This window comes from Phalacrocorax aristotelis, chromosome 9 (genome assembly GCF_949628215.1).
Source record: "Phalacrocorax aristotelis chromosome 9, bGulAri2.1, whole genome shotgun sequence".
NCBI lineage: Eukaryota > Metazoa > Chordata > Aves > Suliformes > Phalacrocoracidae > Phalacrocorax > Phalacrocorax aristotelis.
This window is the reverse complement of record NC_134284.1, coordinates 13,468,383-13,491,627: the sequence shown is the minus strand read 5'-3', so window position 1 is coordinate 13,491,627 and position 23,245 is coordinate 13,468,383. Positions and strand designations below refer to the sequence as shown.

The following is a 23,245-nucleotide window of genomic DNA, read 5'->3' as shown; positions in this document are numbered from 1 at the left end:
CTTCTGTCCCCAGGGCAGGGTGTTCAGCCCGAGGATGGGGAAGCTTGTGCCATGCTCCTTAGCCATCCTGCAGCTGGGGAAACACCTACCCAGGAGGTCCCCTGAGAAGTTGACGGGCAGGATGACGGCCACAGAGAGCACACAGACCAGCATCAGCAGGACCAGGAGGTGCCGCTGGAAGGAGAGGTAGGTGGTGGCATCGATCCCACACTTGCTCTGAATCTCCTCGTCCCTGGAGGAAAGGCAGGTGGGGGTGAGTGCTGGTGGTGCCTCCCCACCACCTCCCACCCCGGGGACACTGGCTGCTCCGGCCTCACGTAGCGCACACCAACTCATGGCATCCTGCCTGTGGCATGTGGGATTTGGACACAGAGGGAATGAGGGATGCAAGTAGCCCTCAGGCTGCCATCCCACTACGTGACCAGCTCCTACCAGAAGAGGTTGAAGCCCTTTCCTTTGGGACAGGAGCCAGGGGCCAGGCCAGGAGGGAACACAGAGGTGAGCCCTCTGCTTTCTCTCTCAGGGCAATGTTTTAGGATGGCTCTCCTCAGCCACAGGTCCCAGCAGCTCTGGGTGATGCATGACCACCTATAGGCACTGGCTCCCCAGGGGTGGGCAGTGGTGGGGCACGGCTGAAATGCCAAGGACACACACTTACTTCATCTGGTAGATAGAAATGAGCCAGGAGCAGAAACCCTGGAAGAGAAGAGAGTTGGCATGAGCCAGGGGTGACCAGCCCCCCTCCCCAGCGACGTGCCAGGACACGGCACACACTGGGGATATGTGCAGAGACAGTGCCGTGCCTGGAGTGGGGTGCTGAGCAAACAGAGGCAGTGCCAGGGCGCTTGGCAATGCTCAGCCCAGCAGCTTGTCTGCAGCAGTTACCAAAGGCAGCTGCCTCGGGAGGAGCAGGGAGCACAGGGCATCTCTGCAACACAGGCTCCTGGCTTCCAGCAGCTCCCTCCTCTGCTCCTTCCCTGACAGTCCCTAACATGCAATGTGCTTTTTTGACCACTACTGAGTGCTGAACCAGCACTGCTGTAGAGCAATATATGACAATGCCAAGATCTTGTGTAATAGTTCACTCCCTGTCACTGCATATCCAATATTAGAGTTTTTCTCCCCCTGTGCATTATTTTCCATTTTACCAATGCTGGAGTTTATGCAAGCTCAAAGTCCCTCTGCAGTCTTCCCTGTCATGGCTGTACCTAATAACAACTGGCCATCGGGCCCCTCCTTTTCACCTCCTTTCCAGAGGGTTTAAGCTGCCCTTGGATGGGAGGGATGCCAGACAGCCCCCTGTGGGATTCCCTTACCCTGCCCCATGACAGCTGGCAGCTTACTCCTCTCTATTCTCCAGCTTTACCCAAGCCAGGACCTTCCCTCCCACCCCACAGCTCAGCTTCATCTGATCAACCGCAGCAGGAGGCTTTGAAGGTGCAAGCATCCCTGCATGCCTGATGGCTCCGTGGGGGCTGGACACCCCCTTAGCACAGCTAGGCTGACTCCCCTCCTATGCCCCGCTCCGGGGCTCTGCTCTGGGGAACCATGTCTGCGAGGTTGTCTGTGCAGACCCCAAGCTCCCTGAGCTGTAATTTCTTGGGTTTTCCAGAAACCTTCCTGAAAAAACAGCATTATCAGCTGATTCTCAGCTCTCTAGGATGCCCACAGGCAGGAGGGAGGTTGCATGCTGCAGTCCATAGCTTGGCTATTTGTCTTGGGGTGAGTGAGAAGTCCCACACCTGCTCCTGGGAATTTGTGATGGTAACAGGAATTTGTCAGGCTGCTTTTATTGCAATCTCATTCTCAACCCTGCTGTTGGAGGCGTGTTCTGCTGCTTCCCTGCAAAGAAGGGCTCCCAGGCAGGAATTTTGTCGAGCTCCTCCTCACTGGATACAGTAAAAAAATTTTATTTAGCTCTCCTGCCACATTCTCGCCTTCTCCAGCAAGCATTTTCTATCTTCACCACCTGTTGGCCCTACAAACCCCTACAAACTGGCAGGTTTCCTGTTCCTGACGTGAAGAAATATCCAGTACCTGCTTTTATGCTCTCTACAAATTTCTCCTCAAACTTCTCTTCCCCCACCTCTTAGCGTATTTTACATCTAACCTGGCAGAGTTTAGGTTTTCCTTATCTGGGAACAGCTTGACTTTTAAAAGAATGTCTTCTTACATCTAATAATCTCCCTTAATCTGCTCTTTAGCTGTGCTGGCATTCCCTGTGGTCTTTCTTATTTTTTGATAAGCAATATACAGTTGCCCAGAGCATCCAGTACTGAGCCTTTAAAGAGGCCTCCTAAAAAAAAACCTCCTAAAAACTCCTAAAAAAACCCCTAAAAAAACCTGTAAGGATTTTGCTTCCTTACCCTTCCTGCCTAGGTTTTTTTAAGAAGTTCTGTCATTTTTTCATAGTCACATCAGTGACTGATTTTTGAGCATTTGTTGCCAAAAAGAAAGAAAGAAACAGACAGAAAAACCATGTCGGTCTGTGCTCATTTCCAGCAAAACCTGTTTGTGCCTGGCATGGTAGAGAGAAACAAAAGACGGCTTCAAATCCCCCGCAGCCCACCATGCCAGCAGCGGTGGAGGTGTGCAGAGCAAGGCTTTGGCCATGCATCCGTCCAGGTCCCTGCAGCTGGCAGGGATGGCCATGCAGCCGGGAGATGCTCTGCCTGGCAGCAGCAGCCTCTCCAAGCTGCTGTTCAAGGTAGATGCCTCAAACCAAGCCAGGACAAAGAAACCCTCCAGCTTTCCCAGGAATTCCCCCTTGCTAAAGGGTGTTAAGCAGGAAACCCTGCACTGGAGGATTTAATTTCTTCCACTTAACTTCTGACCTCCATTTCCCAGGAAGAGCAGGGCAGGATAGACCAGGACACGGCTAGCCTGGGCTCCTGCTGCCATGGCTGCCAGAACTCACCACGTCCTTGTTGTCGATGTCCAGGGGGCTGCTCTCCGATGGGGACTTCTCCTTCTCACTCTGCTCTCCGTAGAAAAGTGACGTCAAACTTTGCAGTTAGGGGAGCAGTGGAGGGGTGACGCAGGAGAGAAGCAGCAGATGGGAGAGGATGAGCACCCTCAGAGAAGCTTCTCCTAGAAGAGCAGCCTGGGAAATGCCTCCCCCCTCCCCGTATCCTGCACTGGGGCTGGACCAGAAACTGCCGCTGTGCTCAGGGCAGGGGCTGCACTCACTGCCTCTGCACTGGTGAGTCCCCATGGCTTCTCTGTGGCCCTGGCCCACAGCAGGCTGGCTGGTGAAGAATTGGCTTTAGCTCCAGGATGAGAGCCTGCTGAACCAGATTTTTATATTCCACTGGTTTCAGCTCTCAAATGGCATTACAGTAAAAGGAATGTAATCAGTACTTGAATTTTAAGTCTTGATTGCCCTTTTGATCTCCCCAGCGAAGGGAAACATTGCCCATCCATTGACAGACTCACTCCAGAACCTGAGCCCAGGAGGAGCTTGGAAGGGAAGAAGGCAGGACAGGGGCTTTTACAACACTTCCTCCCGTAGGCTGCCCAGCCTTGCAGAGACCCTTCCTGTGTGTACTGTCTGCACAAAGGAAGATGCTCTGCTGCCTGGGGTGAACCATGCTCTGGCAGCCAGACAGTTGTGGGCATCACAGCCCGCCTGGAAATCTGGTCCAGGCTGTGCTTTCACCAGGGCACTGGTATTTTGCGGGGGATTTTGTACTTAGCCCAAAGGATGGGTCAGGCGAGCTGTCCTGCTGACATGAGGAACAGAGTTATTGTTGCACGTCTCCCTCTGCCTCCTCCACTGGCCAGCTCTGCTCATCCTGAGAGAGCGGCAGGGGGAGAGGTGATGTCTCAGTCCCCACCCGAAAGCAGCTCTTGGGCCTCTGTCTTTCCTAGGATGGTGTCCTCCCTGGCACCAAGAGCACCATCACCAGATGGTGCCTGCAAGAGTGAATCAAAGCTGGCTTGGGCTTTCTCTCTCCCTGAAGCAGATGGCGCCTGTGCCTCCATGGGCAAAGGCAGCCAGGCCATTCCTAGTGGGAAGGAGGGACAAGGAACACTTGCTGAGCTTCTCCATGGGCCACCCCACAGCATCAGCCCTACTGCCAGCCCTCTGGGACTGTCACCCACAGTGGCCTTGTGTCCTGCTCACCTATCATTGTCCATCAGCAGTGCCAGGCGCCCATAATCCCAAGCTGCTTTCCGAAGGCAGGAGAAGACCAGGAGGAGAAACTGGAAGAAGAGACAAGAGGTGAGGTGAAGGGTTTTGCTGCAGGGTCTCACCCCATGGGGTCTCCTCACATGTCTCCTTTCTGTTTTCCCACTCATGAGCCCAAGCTCATGCAAAACTCTTGCCTCAAGCCAAACTGCTCCTGCTCCATGATCTCACCCCTGCTGCCCAAGTGCCACCTGCTGCCCACCATGATGTGGGCAAAGCTCTTGGTCGCCTGTACTCACACCTATTCCCCCAAACAGCCGGGCACACTGGCATGTGCACACATGTGGCTGTCAGCACACCTGTTAACACACACACTCATAGTCACAGCCAGTCGCTGACACCCCAGCTGGTGACTGTGGTGCCTGTGGACATGGCACCCTCCTGGCCTGCTCACCAGCCAGAGGATGAAGTTGATGGCAAGCACGGTAGGCACGCCGCCGAATGGCAGCCCTTCCAGGACGGTGCTGCGGGAGCGCACACTGAAGCATTGCTCCTCTGTGCTGTTCACCAGGGCATCCACGAAGCTGAGCACGTCCAGCGAGGTGGGGCTGGCACCATCAGGTGCTGGTTCCACCGAGTACACACTCTCCATTGGTGCCGTTGTGAGGCCTCACCCTGCAACACAGGGGCAGGATGTGGATGGAGAAGCCTTTGCTTGAAAAGGGGCTGTGGCTCTTCCAGGTCCTCCAGTGAGGTCTGAGGAGCTCACTATGGGCAGGGAGGAGAGAGGACTGGCTGGTCGCCTTGGAGCTTTCCCAGTCCCAGTCTCTCCCAGGGAGGAGCTGTGGGACACAGGGCATGGGGTGTTGCTGAAGAAATCTCACAGCTACTTCATACCCTTTTCCCACCCCATTAAACCCCATGCTATTTGCTTGTCTCCATCATACCTGAGACAGGTCTCTCACCACCTCTGCCCCTCAGTCCTGGAAGCTGGGTTGAGTCATAGTCACCCTGGTGCGGTAACAGGCAGGAATGAGGAGCTGAAGCATTTCCTTGAGTTTCTGAGAATAAGAGCAATGATGATGTTAACTGGGCTGCTGGGGCTGTGCTTTCTTTGCTCCCCGCAGCCAGATATCTACTGCACGTGGATCATCCCCCAGCCCTCCCTTCTCCTCCAGCATCACAGTCTGTGTGACTCAGGCTTTGTTGGACCTCCCTTCTGTCTTTGCACCAGAGCAGGACTGATCCTTCCAAGATATCTTGAAGTCTTCAGAAGAATCAGCTTCTCAAAACCCTAAATGCCAAGGTTTCCCCCATTTCCTCAGGTGCTGATAGTGCAGGCTACAGCACTCACTGGTAGGAAACACTTAAAGGCCATTAATGGCCAAGACTGTGGCATACTTCCAAAACCTTTCCTATCACCATGCTTTAAGTTGGAGAGGATCCTCTCCAAATCTGCAGTGCCCGGGAACCCTGGCAACAAGCACCCTACAGCAGCCAGCATGAGCCAGCATGGCTGTCGCTCACGGGTGTGCCACAGACCTGCATGCCAGGACAGTGCTGCATAGCCATTGCACTCACTAGAACTACAGGAGAAGAAGGAACCAGCACAGCAAATGCTAACAAACAGGGGATGGGGACAACACCGTCTCTCTTCCTTGCATGCCTGCTATGTCTCTGTGCCTTAGAGCCCCCACCAGCACCTTCAGCCAGCTGCTCCCAGGCCAGAGACCTGTGTGGCCTTCAGCAGAGGACAGACCTCACTGTGGTAAGACCAACCACGTCTCCTGGGTAAGAGGTACCCTGGGACAGCGGGGGCGTCTTCAGGGTGTTCTCAGGATGGTCACTTAACAGGTTGTTGGGGAGTTTTCAAAATGGCAGCCTAGTTTGCTCCCTAATGTCTGTTCCAAAAAGGCTCCCAGGTAGGATGTCTAGTACTTTTTAGGTAGATTAACCCAGAGGGCTGAAGGCCCTGCTTAGGGGAAAACTGAGGTTACTGGGGTGGAGGGGAACAGATGGACAAGGAAACTTTGTTTTTGGAGGCCTTAGGCAACCAAACATAATTTTGAAGTTGGCCTGATCCTGAGCAGGGGCTTTTATCAGCTGAGCTCCAGGGGGTCCCTCCCAACCTCAGTTATTCTATGTCCCTATTCTCAGGGTCTTGTGCTCCTGACAAGAACACCTTCTGGCCTGCCCGAAGTTTATAAGGAGTCACATGAGTGCCTTACCCCACAGACATGCTGAGCACAGTGGCCTGTGCAAAGGCCATGTGAAACCTCACCACACCCATTAACATGTACTCCTGTGAGCTTTATATTGAAGCCATTGGGCATTCATTCATCTCCCTCCTTTTTATCTATATTCCGGCCACAACTGGGACCCTGCCACAGCCCCAGCAGTCACCCAGCCACAGCTGATCCTCGCTGCAGGATGCTCACAGCCCACATGAATAGGACAGAAGAGGAGCAGGAGCCACAGTTTGATTAAGCAATGGAGGAGGATGCAAAGACAGCCAGCACCTCCAGGGACCTGAAAATGCGAAGTGTTCATGGTGGGTTTTTTTCCCATCAATACCAAACAGGATCAACTCTACTTCAACGCTGAAGGAAACCTGATTGAGAGGTCCTTAGAGAACACAGAGAGAGCATGCACAAAATGCCTCAGCTTAGAAAGGAGATCGTCCTGAGCTCTATATGGCTTTGCTTTTGTTGGGAAACATTTACTTCTGCTGTGTTGGTGTGACAGATGGGAGACTACAGCAGCATGTGGTTTTATGTGCACTCCTGTAGCCTCAGACTGCCTCTCTCAGACCGTGCAGCTTCCTGCTTGAGGAGATTACTCCTGTCCCAAAGCTACTGAGGAGCCCAGATACTTCCACTCCGTGGCTGAGCAGAGCAGGTAGGATGGGGGTGCTGGGGCAGAAGTGACATAGATTTCACGCCTGAGACACTGACTGTCTTTGACCTTCTCACCTGGGGAAAGGAAAGACTGAGGAAGAGGGAGGCTTTCAAACACAGAGTTGACAAAAGGAAACCAAAAATGCTGTGACAGCCTTATAGATGCAATAAGGTGGACATCAGGGATTCCCAAGGGATTCTCAACCCGAGCTCTTGAGAGGGTTGAAGAGCTTAAGAACCAGTCTTGCCTGCAGTTTCCAAATTAGACACAGAGTAATGGTGACTTGCTATTTTCTTCACTTCTGAAGCCTGAATTACAGCCCAAAGAAAAATCTCCACTAGAAGCCAAAGAGTGGCTGGGATGCCTGGACCAAGGCTATGAGCCCAGCAGAGCCTGAGGCTCACCCCATTCCAGGGTTATGCTGGCATCTGGCTAAACTGCACAGGTGCCTTGAAGGGATGTCAGAAGCCGCTGAACTACAGGCATCAAGATCCCCAGGACATGCAGACCCCTGGCAGTCCCTCCTACTGTGCATGTGGTACAGTGTCACCTAGGGCATGGGCTTCAGTATACACTACAGATCTTCACATGCTGCCTACAGCATCTTCAGTTCTCCTTGGAGATCCCTAGCCATATACGTATTGATCTGGCCAGTCCACAGTGTCTGGAAGCATCATAGCCCAACTTGGGATGGTTGACCATTAGTGTGGTGCCAAAAACAACTGGAGACATCATAGCCCAACCTGGGATGGTCGACCATTAGTGTGGTGCCAAAAAGAACTGCCAGGTCACCTGAGAGATGCCGATACTGCTCCAAAGGGCATTCCAGTAGACTTGGGGCTGAAGTACCACCCCTACAGCCAGGTGTGAAGTGAGGGATGGGCTGGCAAAGCCTCCCTGTAGTACCCTCAGTCATGGCTTGCCTCCCAGCTGGGGTTGGGAGTCCCACACTTTAAGACCCAGCATGGTCCCATTGGAATAACAATCCCTGAAGAAGGAACTCCAACAAGCAGAATCCTGTGGGAAACGAGTGGGCCATGGTGACAAGCAGCAGCCATTTGCCCCTGCCCGCCTGCCTCCTGCTCATCATCAGGCTTCTGTGAAACCACCGGGGCCTCCAGCCAGGGTCAGCCCTTTTCTATAGAGATGCTCTCAATCTGTTCTCCACATGTCCATGTCTTCATCCCTCCCTGCCTCCTGTAAGCAGCAGAACCATTGCCATCTGGCATTTTCAGCTGCTAAATAATGCACTGCCTTTTTGTTAACAAGGAGAGTGTTTCTCTGACTTCAGCGAATAACAAGGAGACTGTTAGCAACCTCTGAGCCCTTTCTCTGCTACCACCACTCCACTACTGAGAGGTAAGATCCTGCAGCTTGTTTCTAAGCACTGTGTTCATGCTGTAGGAGGAACATCCTGCCACAGGATGGCGGGATGAGGAGGATTGCCACAGGCATCAGTATGGGTTGCCTTTCCCTATCAAGTCCTTGTTGCTGCCCCTTTCCCCCAGTAGCAGATATTTTGCCTCTGGTGGCCAAAAGCAATGGCTTCCTCCTGAAGATGGTGCCAACACCTCTTGCTCCAAGCTCTCCTGTCCACAAACCTCCCAAACACAAGCCTTCACCCACCCAGCCAAACTGGTTCCTGTCTCTCCACCCAGCACTGCACAGAGAAATTTCAGGAGCAAAAGAATCCTGAAGCCACTGGTCCAGCTCTGTCCCCTCTCTCTTAGGTGCCTCCAACTCTGATGCCCGAAGGAGCCATCACGTCATGCTCAGTCCTGTAACACTGTCCTTGCAGTGTGCCACAGCTCCTAAGAAGCTGATCTCAAGCTCATTCTCCTGCCTTTTCCCTGATCCCTTCACCCCCAGATACCCATGGAAAACCACCTCCAAATACCCTAGCCGGTACTTTTCTAGACTGTTTGTTCCAGTTAATCTCACCTTTTATGGTGCTGCTTTTAGAAAAGCTTATGCAAATTATATAGCTGCAGCACTACCATTAAAATAACCATCGGGAACAACCAGCTAAAAGTAAATCATGTAAATGTTCTAGGAACAGCACATGCAGCAGAAATGGAGAGATTTCTGCTCACGTGCTCCAGGAACAGCCTGAACTCAGACCTGTAGGACATGTTCAACCTCCTTCCAACTGGAGGAGATACTTTAGTTGGTATACAGAGTGAGAAATCACACGGACACTGTAAGTCAGTCTTAAAGTCACTGTTAAAACACCTAAGCTAAATTTCACATCAAATGTATAAGATAATTCAGTATTTTGCAATACTCTGGTGACAGCACTCCATGATCATATCTTAGAGGTCCAAATGAACCCCACAGCTTTGCCAGCTATACCACTGTCATTGTGCTTTTCCCAGTCTTTAACAGCCAGAGGAGGAAATATTGTTGTGAATAACAGAGCTGGGTCAGTGCCTTTGTCTCCAGAAGGTGTTGGGAGAGCTTCCTGTTAGCTGTGTGTGAGGCAGTGCCTCCAGATGCTAGCCACAGACAGGCATCCCTCAGAGCAGTCACTGTCCTGGAGTAGCGATGGGCAAGTCAGGATACACAGGAGCGGGCAGGGTTGCAGGTAGGAAAATGAAGCAACAGCATAGAGGCAGAAATCACAATATATGGTCTACCCAGTCTAGGTCTTACTTAGAGGGAGGATGGTAAAATAAGGTCAGAAAACATGCAGAGTACTAGATAAAGGCAATCCTTCTTTCTCCTCTTTGTAGTGGCTGTGAATAGACAGTGAATGTATGAGATTTGCCATTGAAAGTTATTTGCTGGATAATTTCTATGAAGCATTTCCAGTGTGTAAGGTTTGTCTTGAATATTCAGTTCCGTGTTTGTTTTGTTGATACAGCAGCATATGCTTCTCTCTGGTTGGGTGGGCACTAAACCAGAGAATCAGATTTCCAATTGAAAATAAGGTATTTCTTTTATGCGAATGCAATTTTTCAAAATTTGTCTCTCCCTTGAAGCACCCTGCCAGCAAATTCATTTGCTATAGGATTCACAGACAGCTGGAGTAGCAAAACACCAAAACAAAGTCTTGGGAGTGCTCAGATGACTAATCCAGACTTCTCGGCATGTCCGTATTCACCCAGCTTCAATGTCCTGCTCCAGCAGGGAGGGCATTACTTATTTTGGCTGGTGGATGGGCAGCTGAGGTGCAGGGTTACTGATGGAGCTGCCCATGGCCACACAAAGCCAGCAGAAAAAACAGGCTGAGGAGCCAGACCATGTCTCCTAGAAAGGAAGCATCCCCGCTACCTGGCTTCCTCTGCATCCTTCTTCCTTTGCAAGGAGATGTCGCTAAGCTTTGGGAGGGGAAATGAGGACCGTCGTCACAGGAAGATCAGGTTCATGCCCTGGTGTGCCCAGGCCCAGAAAGGTGAGCCTCTGGCATCCCACCTTGTGGGACTGCACCAGCCTGATCGACCTTGCAGGACTGCAATGACGAGGGCGGCCAGGAAACCCAAGTCACTGCCACTGACTCAGCACAACTAACAAACTCGGGTTGGGAAGAGGCTTATCAACATCCTGCGCTGAGCTCAGCACACACCCCAGCAGAGGCAGTTTTGGCACTAAAGAGCATGGTGACCTCTCTGTCCCTGTAGCTCAGTGCATGGGAGAAAAGGCTCAGCACGGGCCACATCCATCCCTGAGGAGGACAAGCACAGAAGGGATGGGACTACAGACACAGCCCTCCAAAACCCCAGGTGGGTCCAAGGCATTCCTCCCAGGCTCTCCCTTTGCCCTTCTCTCTTACAGTCACAGCCTCCAGGTCCAAAAAGCAAAGAGGGGGTAGGCTGTCAGTGGCCCGTGGGGGTGAATGGGCACAGGGCAGCAGCATGCCTAGGCAAGGCTCTTCACACCACCTTCAGCATCTTCAGGGCAGATGCCTGCACAGGAGACTGGCCCCGTTGTGATAGCATCTGACCTCCCTGGGGCTGTGTCACACAGACCCACAGAGAGTGGAGCCAGACCCCACCGGGGAGCCAAGGCACTGGGTGTGGAGAGATCGGTAGCACAAACACTGACACTGGTGTGAATGCTGTTCCCACACCCTGCTAAGGCTACGGCACAAACAACCCACCAGCAGAAGACCCCCCATTCCATCACCAGTAGGATGGCAGCTGCCTCACACATGACATACACCAACCCATCTCATTAGCCTGCTGGAAACAAGAAGCATCTTCCAAACAAGGAGGACCACACCATGAGTGGCAACCTGGCCAGTGAGCCACAGAGACTGGGGTCAGTTAGCTTTGGAGGCAAAGGACCACCCTGCAGCAACAGATGACTCCTAATGGGTATAAAACACCTGCTCAAAGACCAGCTTTGTCATTGCCAATCAAGACATGATTGCTCAGAGGGGTCAGGAGGACTCAACAGCCAGTGTCCCTTGTCCCTATATCACCCACAAGTGACCCTGGGCACATGCACCCAGGTGCATGAATGGAGGGATATGAGTGTGGGAGCAAGTGGGATCAATGTGAAATCAAGCACGAGAGCATGGCTGAGTAAAATAAACCTGCTTAAAGAGGGCATAAATAGATATCACCTTCCCTGCCCATAAGCTCTGGCACTGTTTTCCCCTCGATGGGCACAAACACCCACCAGGCTCACTGCCAGGCCCTGAGGATGCAAACCTGGCGATGAGTACCCCTGTGGTGCCCCCCATCCCATCTCTGAATGCTTCATGTGTGTCCCCTGGCCCCCTGGGAGCCTCCTGCAGAAAGGGACAGCATGGAGGCGCAGGGACCCACAGCCAGGGATCACATAGGCAGCAGGATGCAGGAAGAGACATCTGTTCCTGCGACAGAAAATGCATGTACTCCCTGCTCATCACCCACCGCTCCTGAACTGCCCCGCCAACACTGACTGCCTAAACTACGTGACCCACCAGGAGGGAGAGAGTGTGACCGTATGTTGGGGAGCCAAAGAAGTTTTTCTGCTCTCAGGAGTGGCAGGTTGCCACCACCTTCAGGAAACCCTGTGCAGGGTCACGTTGGCCCAAGCGAAAAGACCTGAGACTCACCTTAAACCAACACAGCATTTGAGAGCAAAACCCTCCCCTGCCACATCCTCCTACGGTAGCTGCTGCATTGCCCCCAGCTCCATGCTCTCCCCTTCTTCCCCAGCACTGCTCTGCAGACCCAGGGGTGGCTGCATTTTGGTGCTTGGACAGACGAACCTCCATGTATGAGGTTTTTGAACAAGAAGGTGTCCCAGCAGGGCACTCCACACTTCCAGCGGGGCTCTCCACAGGACAACATTTGTGGCAGCCACCTGCACAAGCCCCTTCTCCCGGAGGGATGCTGCAGACCAGGCAGGGCAGCACTGACTTGCTGCAGTGCTCCTTGGCATGAGAATAAAGTCAAACCTCAGGCAACTGAGAGCAAATGGTGCTTACAGTGAGACCTACTGCCAGGGAGGTTTGTTTGGGCCAGCGCGTGGGAGACACCATGCACAGAGCAGCTCTTCTCCAGCGCCCCCTCCACACATGTGCAAGCCAGAGGCTGCTGGAGCCTGCACATGGTGATTCGGAATGAAGTAGTGGAGCAGAGTTTATTTGTTCCACCCCCAGCCCTTTTCACCACATTTCGCTTCGCTGCCACTGCAGGCTGGCTCTTAACCTGGTTTTTTTTTATATTTCAATATCCTGCTGTGCACACAGCATGCTTAGCCCCTCACACTGCACTTCATGTACGCAAAGCACGGAGCAAACATGAGCTAATTGGGCTGCAAGCTCCCCAGGGAAGGGGCCCATCCTTCATTCTGCGTTGTGCACCCTTGTCCTGTGATAACGCTTATATCAATGCTCTTCAGCACAAAGGATTGCCCAGACTAGGCCCAGCCCAAGCATGGAGCTGGGAGCCCCCAGGCTGCTGGTGGGCAATGGCTGGGAGCCGAGAGCCAGGAAAGGGGGCTTATAAGAAAGATGGGGACAGACTTTTTAATAGGGCCTGTAGTGATAGGACAAGGGACAAGGGCTTTAAACTAAAAGAAGGTACACTCAGACTAGATATAAGGAAGAAATTTTTTGTGATGAAGGTGGTGAAACACTGGCACAGGTTGCTGAGAGAGGTGCTAGATGCACCATCCCTGAAAACATTCAAGGTTGTGCTGAATGGGGCTCTGAGCAACCTGATCTAGTTGAAGATGTCCCTGCTCGTTGCAGGGGGGTTGGACTAGATGACCTTTAAAGGTCCCTTCCAACCCAGACCTTTTAATGATTCTATGAAAAAGCCAGGGCTGACTGCAGGGGACAGAGGTTGCTCGCAGGTAGGAAAGGGACAGGGAGTCATTCCAGGGCTCTCAGTTAACATACACACCCATGCACACTCATGTGCACTCAGGAAAACAGTATTTCAGGAAAAGAGTGGAGAGCTCCCAGCACCACCAGCTCTGAGCTGGGATGCTGAAACCTGCTTGCAGTCTCAGAGCAACAGATGAGGACAACTCCCAGCCCCTGTGGCCTGACTGAGGGCCATGGCAGCAGCTGGCCCTAAGGAAGGTCCTGGGCAAAGGGTGCCCCCAGTTGTTTATCTCCTGCCAGCTCCAGGACCACAGCATGCTGTGCCCACATGCAGCCAGCCCGGCAGGAGCAGCACCCGTTTGGCACTGAAGGCAGAGGAAGGCACCTCTCAGCAAGGCTGTGATAGTGATGGGATGTTGTGCATTTAGAGGCAGATTGTTTCTTCCTCCACCCAGGTAACCATGCTCAAAGAGAGAAGGATTTTAAGGCCTGTGAGAAAGAAAGTGCCACCTCTGCTGGGAAAAACACTCCCTCATGGAAAGCTATATGGAAACCAGGAACAGCTGTGTCATGGTCAGGGGCCAGGCTGAGGCTGTCACTGCAGGTTACATGCATCTTTCACAGTGCCACAGTGTGCCAGGAGCACTGTGGTCCCTGGTGATAGGGAAAAAGGCAGGGGAGCAGCTCCTTCCTCCCCAAGTCCCCTCTGCTGTTTGGGGAGCCAGGAGCTGTGGGAGGTTGAGAGGAAAGTGGGAGGTTTATCTGCTGCTGTTTATAAAGCCACCTGCTACAGAGAGACTGCCAGCCACAGGAGTGGCCAGCACAACCCTTTCCAGCACAGCGACAGCCGTCCCCAGCAAGCGGAAGGAGCCTCACCCCAGGGCAGAGGCAAGGAGAGGACCATGTGTTGCACACACATGCACGCAAGCATGCTTGGGCTGTGCAATGAGGGGAACGCCGGCTGGGGAGCAGCCCAATACTGCACTCCTTGGACCAGGCAACTCTGATGGCTTTGCACCCAGTGTCCTCCCTGGCCAGGATGACATGTGTGCTTGGAGATAGCAGGGACCTCACCGCCAAGCTGGTGGAGAAAGCGGGTGCACTTCAAGTCCTCTACGTGGTTGCTCTCAGCTGCTGAGCTCCAGCCAGAACCCCTCCCTCATGGCTGATACCCACAAGTCCGCTGTGTGTTATGGGGCAAGCACGGGTGTGTGGCAGGCTAGCAGGGGTCCAGGTCTGCTCCATTCTAGTCCATTGCTGCCTGACAGGGACCTGAGGGCACCCTGCCACCGAGCACCTTCATCCCACAGCCTCCCAGGGGCCAGTATGGGGGCAGCGTCATGCTTGTCCCGTTGATTCCCTTGTCCTCAGGCCACCTGCACACCTCCTCCCACACACACTGGGGGAGGCCTTGGTACCCAGCTGCTGCCAGCCTCCCCCCCTTTGCTTCTCCCCAGCTTCAAGCAGCCACAACGTCCCCCTCAGCCAATTCTGCTGCAGGAGCAAAGAAACACTCCTGCCCTGCCCTGCCCAGCTCCCCTCTCTGCAAGCACAAAAGCTTCTTGCTGAGAGCAGTGGGTTAGAACACTATATATATATATACATGCACACACACACACAAAAAATATGATTTAGAGCATCTGCAGAGCTAGAACATTTCTATCGTCTGTGCTTGGTGCCAGGAGCAGAGCGAGGTTTGGGCTGCAGCAGGAACCCACGAGCACACTGCTCACCAATCCTGGCCCCAATAAGGCTTTCTTCCCACCTCTGCCAAGCCTCTGAGCAGATCTGGATAACAACAGATGACCAGGATGAATCACACTGCCCTGGGAGCGTGGGAGCTGGCAGCTCAGTGAAAGCTCCAGCACTGGAGGGTTGCACAAGCAAGGACAGCCCGGCAGCAGCTGGGCTAACTGCATCCAGCCATGCCAAAGGGATTAGCTCTCAGCATACAGGTTTGAGTCAATAGTGCATCAAAGGTAAGAAGAAACCTTTGATGGTGACCACAGGGGCCCGCAATGGGAGGACAAGGAGAGAAGGTGCTCCCCAAAGCCTGGCCCAGACACCTCTGTCCCCTGGGGATGCATTCATAGGAGACCCATCAAATCACCACCTATCCCCTGGTGTGCAAGCAAATTTAGTCCTTGAAAAGGAGGAGGGAAGAGACTGAACCTGTCTCACAGTCTAAACACCAGATTGCGCTGCCTTTGCCCGGGCCGTGGGCCAGCTGCCTGCCCTCCCACCAAATCCTGCCCCTGCACAGGGCCAGCCTGGTGCTGCTTCTCACTGGGTCAGCAGAGAGAGCACGCAGTCAGTCTCCCCTGGTCGCTGGGACACACACCCAGATGCCTCAGAAGCCCACGCAGCCTTCAGGGGAGATCAGAAGAAAGCTGCTGCTGCTGCAGCTGGGAAGGGAGGCAATCTCGCAGGCACACATGGAGCTGCAGACGTGCAGCTCTGCAAAGCACCAACTGTTCCAGCCTCCTCCCAGTGCAACGGGTGCTCACACATGCTGACAAGACAGCTCATCCCCGTCACTCCCATGTCCCTGGGGAATTTCCCTTGCCCAGGACACCTGAGCACAGCCCCAGCCACATACCTGCTGCAGGGCGGAGCAGAACCACGCAAAAAGGAGCAGACAGCCCATCACACCCTCCAGCCTGCTCTTGTCTCCTCCATGGTGAGGACCTGGGGATTCAAATGGCCCTGGAGTACCAGCGATAAGAGGGAAATCACAGGACTTCTGGGATGGGCACACTGGTGCATCCCAAGCCAGTGGGAGCAGGGACAAGATGCATAGCAAGGACTGGAGTTCAGGATCTCCTCCAACACACACCTACAGCAGGTGAGTGGCCCAGCACAAGGGGGTGACACAGACAGCATGCAGCTTCTGCTGTGCCAGTGCCACAGGCTGCACTGTGCACACCCACCGCACTGCCCTCCTGCCCTGCCCTGGCCATGCCCACCAGCCAGCAGCTACCCACGGCCAGTGCAAGGGCCATTGGGAGTGACGGATGTGACAAAGGAAAACACAAGAAATGGTTTCTTTCCCTTCAGGCAAAGAAGGAAGTGTAACATCTGGACATGTACAGCAGTTGGGCTGGGAAAGGGACAAGGCATCAGAAGGAAAGAAGCCAGGGGCCTGAAACACCCCTCTGCTTCACCAGTGCCAGCACCGCACCTGAAGCTACTAGAGACAAAAAGCTGTGCAGCTGCAGGTGCTGTGGAGGCTATGGCTCATCCGGACATCCCCATGCTGACCGCAGCCCCAGGAGGGTGAGCAAAGCTCTGCACAGGCAGCCAAACCCCACTCAGAGCAGGTTTATCCAGCCCAGTGTGCAGCATATCAGAGGATTGTATTTGCAGAAACATCCATCCCCTGATTTCCCTGCAATGACCGAACTAACCTGAGTGTCTTTAAAATGTGCCATTCTCAGGAGGTGGCAGCCACTGCAGCTATTATTATTACCAGTATTCACTTTGTTGGGTTGTTTTTTTTTTTGTTGTTTCTGAACAAGGAATAATTTGATGAAATTTCATGGAAGAAAACACAAGAAATTAAAAACTCAGAAGAGAGAAAATTAAACTTGGTGAAAACCTCCCAACAGAAGAATCCAATGAAACCAGCTGATTAGCAGTAGTGTAATATGAAGGGAAAAAGTAATAACAAGGACTTGGAACCAGAACAAATAAAAGAATTATGACTTTTGGAAACATATACCTGACTTAAAAGTAGTCATATTTTGTCTGAACTGAAAAGTTTTTAAATTAAAAGACAGCCAATTTAAAAATTAAAGTACTAACAACCTACATGCTAAGACCTCAGATCACTCTCATCAGTGAAAAATAAGTCAGTAAAAATTCATGCAGCATGTCCTTGCTGCCAGTTCCACTCGGTGGCTGAGCACCTGGAGATAAAGTCTGATGAACTGCAAAAGTGGCTCTGAAGCAGCCTTTTTGAAAGAAGAGGGGAAAAAAGTTTCAATTCATTTAGTACACTGATTAGTTTAGTCAAAGCTCAGAAAATTACTACACCTTAATGCAGGAGAGCCTGGTTCCCTCTCCAAGCCCAACGAAGATGAAGCGTGAGAGGATAATCTCTACCAGTTCTGAATTCTTAAAAGCCAGAAATAATCAGATTATATCACTGGTTATATTTTATGTCTCCTATAATAAAATTCTGTTCCTATAATACAGTATTATAGTAATACAGTATAGTATAGTGATATAGTATTGTTAAATTCATTACATATACAAATAATGCTCTCATAAATGTATTCTTTTTCTTTTGTGGACCCATACATTTTAAGCAGTTTTATTTAACCAACTAGAAAACATTTTTAAAATGCATTTTGAATTGTATTTCATTTTCCACTGAAATACAGCTGGACCAAAATTATAATAAATAATGAAGTGATACCTAGTAAAGACACGTGTCACTCACCATTTGCTAATGCGAGAAATATAGACATTAAGAGTCTAAATAACTGTATGTTACACTGTAAACCCACTCACTTAAGCATGGTGCAGCCTCCTGCTCAGCCCTAAGTACCAGAACATACTCATCACTGAGAATCAACTTGTCCTTATGAAAAGAGCAGAAGCGTACAAACACAGCAAGATTAAAACTAAGTCCATCCCTCCTACTCAGCAGCAGGTCAAAAGCCAAACAAGGTGCAGATCAAACTTATTCTGAAATCTACAAAGTTTGGTTTGTTTTTCTGCCATTTTTGCCATTTTACTTCCCAGACATGAAGTTCTGCCATCTGTGACCTCTCCCTGAGAAAAGCAGCCCAGAAAAACAAGGAATAGTGCATGTCCCCAGCCTGGAGCCTGCAAACCCTGGGAGTCGCTTACTGGTGTAGTGACCTCCAGACCTCTGCTTGTGGGCTCAGGGGAGCTAGGCAAACCTCCAAACTTCTGGTCATTTCTCTAATGCTGCCTTGGGGATTATCCTATGGTGACTGAATTTGTCAGGAGATAGGTCAAATAATCACAGAAGTGTTGAGGCTGAAGGGAGGTCATCTACTCCAGCCTCCCTTCTCAAAGCAGGGTCAGCTAGAGGAGGTTGCTCAGGGCCATGTCCAGGCAGGTTTTGGGTATCTCCAAGGATGGACTCTGCTCCAAACCAGAGCCATACTGAGAAGACCATTCCAACCTGCTGTAGCAACCAGGTCCTCCAGCCAGCTGGGTCCCAAGCCCCAGGCCACTGGGGGCTGTCCCAGCACCAGCTGTGATCCTAGATGTACTGGTGCCACGTGGCCTAGGGTCACCCACTTCCAAGCTGCAAGAGTCACCTCTCAGCTTGCCAGCCCTCATGTGACATCTCAGGACCTCAGCCTGTGCCACTTCCCTGGCGTGCCATCCTAGCGTGGGTCATCTTGCTGCATGGGTAGCACACCAAGGAGAGTCCTCCGGTGGGGTCACCTTGGCTTGGCCAACACAGGGTCCCCAAGCCTCATCTCAGGGTACCACAGGCTCACTTTGGGCCACAGCTGGGAGCTGCTCCCCAGCTATCCTTCCAAACCTGAGGTTTTCCCTAACTCCCCCACCTCTACCTTCTCTGAATTTCCATCTCCCCTACCACATCAAACACAAGACATCAAGGGGCTCATTGTCTCAATCTCCATCACCTCCCGCCCCAGCTGCCCCCTACCCAGCTAACAATAAAGTACTCCCCAGTAGAGCAGGGCCAGGGCCCCTTCCTTTCTCTGTTAGGAGGAACTCTACATGGCAACATATTTTTCCACTTCTCACAACCTGCCTTTTAGCACTTAGGGGTGCAGTGGAGCTTGGCTCGTACAGACCCTACCTTCCTCTTGGCTCACTCACAATCTGCAAATGACAAGACACAAGATGTTGGTGCTGGGGGTAGGGGACTCAGGTCACCCAAAGCTTTCACATGCTCCATCTGAACAGGAGCACTGAGCTTCTCTGCTCTGGTACTCCATTTTAAACACATCTTTATCTGATATCAGACTACGGCAGCATAGAAGGGCCTCCTTGGTCAAAATGGTACCCACAGCTTCTCATGGGTACTCTGCTGGGAACTACACAACTGATCCTGGTGTTGAAATGCTTCCAATACAGTGGTGTTCATGCTCCCCAGAGGCTGGGAAACATTATAGTAATTTCAATTAGGAAGGCAATTTCTCAGCCAAAGAGGTTTTCTCTCCAACTCTTAGCAAGGCTACAGCTCTTACACCAACACAGCCATCCAGTGAGAGAGGGCTGTACCAGGACAGGCAAGGCTGGACGGTGTTGGGGCTTGTAACCACCAAGGTAAGTCATAAAAAGTGAATGTGGTGAGAAGGTGTGAGCTCGAGCTGAGCGGCGGCTGAACCGCCAGAGCGGTGAGGATGATACAGGGACTGGGGCAGGGCTGGGAGAGGGGAGCCCATTCCCCCTGCCAGGCTACTTCACCCCACCTCCCCCTGCCCCTGCAGAGAGGGCCTGGGACCTGCCATGCCTAGTCTCACCCATTAACCAGCAACAATAGCAGCCTGGGTGATGGGAAGGGCCCAGTGCACAGCTGTTGTTGTAATGGTGTGAGCAAACTGCTGCCATTGTCCCCACCTAATAACAAGCTGTGATCACAGTCTAATTACCAGTCCAGCTACATTTGAAGCAATAACTTCAAGCCAGCTTTTAAAAGTTGTTTAGACATCTTAAAGGGCGGTAGAAGCCAAGTGGGATCCTCAAAAGCTCCTCTCATCGTTGAGGGATCTGATAGCTGGTTAGGGACTGAATACAATCAAGCCATAGCTGAAGGAAATTGTGACTGGAGCTGCTTCTGAAATAATCTCAAAGCAAACCCGCTTTTGCTCTGAGCACAGTGCATCCAGTGTAACTTTTTCTTCAAACCTAGGGCTAAGTACGTGAAATATATTTACAGCAATTAAAGTAGGTAAGAAGAGCTGTTCCACCAGATGCATAAACAATAATGGTAGAGGGCTTTGGTGTTTATAGGCCTCACGGAGGAGTAAGTATTTGCACAGCACACTGATGTTTGCCTGAGAGTTTAGGTGACTGATTAGTTTAATATCAATTGAATTCCCTTGTGGGTGTTAGAAACACTTCTCCCTCTCCTTGCTGCTTTGGGAAAGCTCTCACAGTCTGTTAAGACAGGAGTGTTTCCTGAGAGTAATATTTTAAAGCAGTGACACTCCTCCTTTTACAACTCTGCAGATGTAGGCTCTGAAGCAGTGATGAAATCTGCCTTACTTTCCCTTAGGCCAGAAGTGCCTGCATGGAAGAAGGAGACTATTTACCTGCAAGGGCCTATGCACACCCCTTGACCAGCATGCCCAACAAGCACCGCTAGTTCTGTCCCTGTTTGCAGGACCACCTTATGCTTACCCTTATCACCAAACCAGGGGTGAACTAGTTAACCTCAAGGAAAGCTTTGAAGAGCAAAGAGCTACAGAAGGATTCAAGTGGAAAAAAAAAAAAAAAAAAAAAGCTGAAAGGCATTCAGATGCAAGAAGACAGGAGCCAGGATGCTGCCATGGGAAGAAGGCAGAGGTTTAAGCTTACAGAGAAGCAGGAGAAGCCCACATGTGCTATGGAGTCAGAGGCTGCAGGGGTGCCGACTGCCTCCCTGCTATTATTTATTACTTATTTGCTTGCCAATGGCTGTTTGCCAGGCTACCTAAGACAAATACTTCCTGAAAAATCTGCTTCTGCCTTCCTCTCCATCTGCTGCCCAGCCCTGACCACCACTTTGCAGGGTAGCAGAGAAGGCAGTGAAGCCAGGGTTCAGGTCTGGTCTCAGGGCCAGTCTTTCTGCCTTCTGCTTTTTACACACTTCCCCACCCCTCGCCTCTGAACAAATACCGCAAGCCACTTCAACAGCACCTTTTATTCCAAAGGGCACGTTTTGCCTTCTCTCCGCTGTTCAGACAGGCAGCCTGACCTGTCACACGGCACTGTAAAACCCCAACATGTGGCAAGGTGCTTTCTCCTACCTCTTTTGCCCACCCAGCTTTCCCCTCACCTCCTTGTTCTCCGTCTACTTCCCCCTGAACTCTCTGAAAGGGGAGAGGGCAGGAGTGCAGATCAGTGCTGGAGATGGTGGCTAAACAGTTAAAAGGAAAAAGATGTTCACGCAGAAATAACATCCACCAGCCAGCCAAAGGTCTCTCTCTCCTTCCCCTGGATAACATCAGTTCTGTTCAGGAGGTTTCTCCATTGCAAATCCACTGTGCAGCACTGCTGCAGCTAGAGAGGATGGGGAAACAAGCGAGGGAGAAGGCAGGGCCTTGATCAGTGGACAAATCTGGATTAAGTCATAAACTGGGGGGAGAGCGGCTTGGCCAGAGCGTTAGATCATTCTGACCCAACAGCCCTTTCTTCCAGAGTCATCAATCTCTCACAAACTGGAGAGAAAAATGGGGAGAAATTCCCTTTCTTCTCCCCTGCCAGCACAAAGCATTTCTAACACTGTCAGGTGTGGCTCCCAGAAGGAGGACTCTGTGGCCAGTATGACGTGGGGACTGAGCACAAGCCACAGCATGACACAGCGGTGGGATGACATTTTATCTCGCATCAGAGGGCAGCAGCACAGGCCAGAGCGCGGGCACTGGGAAAGGACACTGAGGGGCTGGGGCTTGCTCTGTGCTTCTGCCGCTGACTAACTCCAGCAGCCCAGCAAAGCCCCGGCACCTCACTGGGCCTCAGTCGCCCATCAGGCAGGTAGAGACAAGCATTCCTTAAAGCCACTCTGGTACGTAGTCCAGAATGAGGGCAGGAAAACAGCGTCTAAACAGAGCTAAGTACCCCAAAATCTCCTGTGACAAGAAAGCAAACCCATCCCTATATCCTGGAGGCACAGAGTCGCCCTCAGGAGCTATTCCCGGGTGCTGCCCACGGCGGTGCTGGCATAGCCGCCCAGGGGGTCGCACAAGTTGCCCTGAGCATCCCCCCGCGCAATCCCAAAACCAGGACCACCCGGGTGTCGCAGCTAAGCACGGGGGTCGCTAGGGGGGTGGCCGGGATTAGCCCCACGCATGGCGCGGTTTGCTCCCCACCCCAATCACCCACCGGCAGGACGCCCCCCCTCCCCCGCCCCGTCCTGCAACCGCGGAGACCCCCCCATCTCCCCCCCGCTGGAGCCCCCCGCCCGCTGCCGCAGCGGGCGCCGCTTGAGCCCCGCAACCGGACCGCGGACCCCGCCCCGCCGCCTCCTGCCCCGGACTGACCTGCTGGGGTGGCCTCGGTCCCGGCTCCGGTCCCGCTCCCCTCCAGGCCCCCCGCCCCGCGCCGCCCGGCCCCGGCACCGGCCCCGGTACCGGCACTGGCAGGGGAAGGGGCCGGGGCCACCGCCGCTCCGCCCCCCCGCCCGCCCTCCCTGCGCGCTGCGGCGGCGAGGCCGCGGTCCCCGGGCTGCTCCCCACCGCAGCACCGGTGCTCGGGCGTAGGGGCCTGCGCTGCCGGGCGCCGGGCCGGAGCTCCGGTCCCCGCGGGGGGAGCCGCCTCCTGCCCCGGAGCGGGGGCGGGCAGCCCCCCGCCGCGCTGCCTACCTGCCGTGCGCCCCGCCGCGTCCCTGCGGGAGGAGGGGGCGAGGCGGCGGCTGCGGATCTCGGTGCGGGAGCGGGCGGGGAGCTGCCGGCTGAGCGCCTGGGCGCGGGGTCCGCGCCTCTCGGGCTATTTCTGGGTCTGAGGCTGTGCCCGCCGCATCAGCCTCCCCGAGCAGCTTCTGCGGCGCTCGGGCTCCGCGGGGCGGCTGCCAGGCGTGTGCCGCGGGGGGAGAGGGGAAGGGGCCGCCGGGTCAGCCCGCCAACACGGCGGCAGGGGCAGGTGGGTGAGAGTATTTTAGACCTCATCAGCATTTGCAAAACTCTCCCGTCCGTGCAGCATCGCTCGGTTGCTTGGCAGGGCTGGTGGCTAAGAAACTTCCTAGGGGTCTTATTTCTGCTGAGCAGCTGTGCCTCCCTGCCATCAGGAGTGAC

General features: G+C 53.1%; 1 protein-coding gene across 1 annotated transcript in view; it reads right to left on the bottom strand.

Moving 5' to 3' along the window:
- The window catches only part of TMEM63C (transmembrane protein 63C), a 32,188-nt gene extending 9,636 nt beyond the window's left edge, over positions 1 to 22,552 (bottom strand). The window contains exons 1-7 of the mRNA XM_075103598.1: positions 22,496 to 22,552; positions 5,080 to 5,193; positions 4,587 to 4,807; positions 4,127 to 4,206; positions 2,918 to 3,005; positions 659 to 696; positions 90 to 232 (exon numbers count right to left, since the gene is read on the bottom strand). Of these exons, the coding sequence (XP_074959699.1) occupies positions 90 to 232; positions 659 to 696; positions 2,918 to 3,005; positions 4,127 to 4,206; positions 4,587 to 4,784 (547 nt within the window). The 5' untranslated portion in view covers positions 4,785 to 4,807; positions 5,080 to 5,193; positions 22,496 to 22,552. The remainder of the gene's footprint in view (positions 1 to 89; positions 233 to 658; positions 697 to 2,917; positions 3,006 to 4,126; positions 4,207 to 4,586; positions 4,808 to 5,079; positions 5,194 to 22,495) is intronic.
- Positions 22,553 to 23,245: the final 693 nt, after the last annotated feature.